We start from the raw sequence: 3,083 nt of genomic DNA on the forward strand, positions 1-3,083 counted from the left end.
AAATGTTTTATGATTGGTTGCAATCTCACTGACTCTGTCTCAATAAAAATAATATAATAAATAAATAAATAATAAAATTTTTAATTTTAAGTCATAGTAGTAGGCCAATAAGATGGAAGTCTAAAGAGAAAAAATAAGCAGGCATGCAAAGCTAACAAGTTTGGTAACACCGACAACTTTTGGATGGAAATTAAGACCTAAACTTCTCTGTCTTATGCTTTCTAATATAGAATATACATTCCGGCAGGGTAATGTTAACTTACGGCTTGAAGATTTTTCTTCTTAAGTTTTTCTATACACTTAAAAAATAAAATAAATAAAAATAAAACATCAAATAAAACATAATTTTTTTTTAGGCGTCAACCACTTCATAATATATATATATATATATATATATATTGAGGGAAAAAAACTCGTGAGAACTATTTTTATTAATAATAAAAAAACAAAGTACAAAGAGTTTGGGATACAATTAAACAAACAAAAATAAAACAAGAGAAATAAACTAACACAACGAGAAGAAACAACATAAAGAGATTAACAAAGCAAAAACCAACTTACTACGAAGATCTTCATCAACCACTTGGGAAGCTCTCTACCAAAATAAAACAGGAAAATTTCATGATGGTTAAGACCACTTCTCTAATATATTATCATGGCTCTCTTGAGTAAAACATAGAGTGTGGTTCTTTCTATTTTAAAATATAAAAACAATCATTTTCATTAGAGTACCATTAACAGGAAGATTTTTCTTTCTTAAGTATTTTCCATAAACTTAAAAAATAAAATAAATTGAATTCAAACATCTAATAAAACATGAAATGCTAATCAATTTTTGATTTATTAACACTAACACTGAACCATTGTGTAAAAAGTGATTTGTATCCCTTCTTGAGGAGCACTGGTTCAAGCCTCTCAACTCACACGTAATGTGACTTATCCATTATACACAAATAATAAAATTATACATTAATATAAACTCCGAGATCCTAAAATACCAAATATATTTCTTCAACTTATCTCCGAAAAATAATAATAATAATTTTAGAATTTGTGAACCAAAATCACAATTTCTTAAATTTCGGGATCAAAATGAACAATGAGCCAAAAATTTAAGCAATTTAATCTAATTCCAAATTTCCAAATCGCAAACCAAATTGAGCATACTTGTCAATTATTGAATAGCCCAATAGTATGGCAAGAGTGCAAGAATGAGGACGAGGTTGGTCTTCAAATCTCCCGATTATATACCTGTGATTCACGGGCATAGGTGTGAATCTTTTAAAGGAGAAACATTAGTTTCACCCCTCCAGACTGATGCACCTCTATACCTGTCTGTTCCTTTGACAATCCCTTAAATAAGGAGCACTTGTTGCCTATTAATAATAAAATAAAATAAAATAATTGACCATACTTCAAAACAACAATTTTCACATAAACATTTCACAACCCAGCTCATCTGAAACATATATATTCAAGTTTATCTGCAAATACATTTGCATTTTTCTCTCATTCCATCAGAAAAAAAAACAAGAAAAAAACAAGCAGAAATGTTTTTATCATCTCACCATTTCATAGTTAGCGATAAGTAATTAATTAGTAGTATTAAATTTTTGCCGTAATTAGATATATTAAATTTCGGCATGAAGTTCATTGCTTTCAGAATACTGAGCAAGCTCCCCTCGAGTCCACCTTTTCAGCATCTCTAATGCAGCCTTCGGCTGATCCATCGGGACCATGTGCCCGGCATCATGAACCTATCAATCAACAAGTACCAATTAACAACACAAGACTTATTTATGATAGAATAACTAATAATCCCACATCAATTAATTTAGAAAATATACATTTGAATATATAAGACGGGGTTTCTCATTCTATCAACTTAAGCTTTTGGATTGAGTTGGGCATAGGTAATATGTTTGGTTGGCGTTAACAAGATATACCTTGAGAAAACTTAGTGGTCCATAAGTTTTCAAGAGTCCTGCTTCAGCTCCATCGACAGTGAATGGAAGCTCCGATGATGAGACAAACTTTTGCTGACCGGACCACTCCATGGAATGTACCCACCTTGAATTTCCTGCTCAAATGAAATGATTTAACTTTATCTTTCGCAATTATTTCGCTCATAGTATTGCACTTTCCAAAAGTATCGGAATAAACTTCTCAAAGCCAAATGAAAAGTAGAAACAATTAAAAATCAAGACAATCTAAAGAGTACGAGAAGTGAATCAACGATGCGCAAATACATAGCATTAAGGTAGTAGTTTTACCGAGCCAGTTGCATATAAGATCATACTCCCCGGCATAAATGAGGACCTTCACGCCGTCCTCAAGTAGAGCAGGAATACCAACTTCCAAATTCCTCATCCAGTCGGTAAGCATCGCCTGGTAAACAGTGGGACTGCACGAAACGAACTCTATGTCACCGACTCCAAGAGACTTTCTAACAGATTTAAGGTTGAGGAATTTTTCCATGTTCGAAAAATCATAACAGAGATCCCCCTCACATTGCTTCCTGATGTCGTAGTACTACAAAGATCGGTGGACAAACAGTTAAAACCGTATTTCTTCAGTTGTTAAAAAAAAATTTAAAAAGAAGTCGTCATTACATTTATTCCGTCCGCAATCTTAATAATTGAATTAAATATCGCATTGCAAACCAGCAGAGATGCTAAGCAAGTAACTGTCCCCGATGTACCTAAAACATCATTTTCATTATCATCAATATACCACAAGAAGGAAAAAATCAGTAAAACATCACAGATTTAAACATGTCCTGAGAGGAATCAAGAATGAAAACACAAATTATTAAGCAACTAAATATTTGCATAAGCTACAGAACACATTCCAAAGCTCAACAACAAATTCTGGGTAACATGAAATGATCATGTGAATTCAACTCAATGTGAATAAAATATAAATAAAAGGCTTTTTTTTGTATCTTGTATGTCCTTGATAAAATGGTTAATTTTTTGCATACTTTTAAAAAAAAAAATTCCTTTGTACAGTCTCAAAGGTTGAATTTGTTTCACTCGTTCAATACAATAATATTTTTAAACAAGAAATGACAAAAGGCCATT

At 31.8% G+C, this 3,083-nt stretch overlaps 1 protein-coding gene across 1 annotated transcript; it reads right to left on the reverse strand.

The window, feature by feature from the left end:
* Positions 1-1,414: 1,414 nt before the first annotated feature.
* On the reverse strand, positions 1,415-2,768 carry LOC120275840 (serine carboxypeptidase-like; the record flags this gene model as incomplete). Its single annotated transcript, XM_039282554.1, has 4 exons — positions 1,415-1,757; positions 1,947-2,080; positions 2,274-2,532; positions 2,613-2,768. Coding segments are annotated over 4 exons (675 nt in total), but the record flags the coding sequence as incomplete, so codon positions are not given.
* Between the last annotated feature and the right edge of the window lie 315 nt (positions 2,769-3,083).

Source organism: Dioscorea cayenensis, chromosome 14, assembly GCF_009730915.1.
Source record: "Dioscorea cayenensis subsp. rotundata cultivar TDr96_F1 chromosome 14, TDr96_F1_v2_PseudoChromosome.rev07_lg8_w22 25.fasta, whole genome shotgun sequence".
In the NCBI taxonomy this organism is placed as follows: domain Eukaryota; kingdom Viridiplantae; phylum Streptophyta; class Magnoliopsida; order Dioscoreales; family Dioscoreaceae; genus Dioscorea; species Dioscorea cayenensis.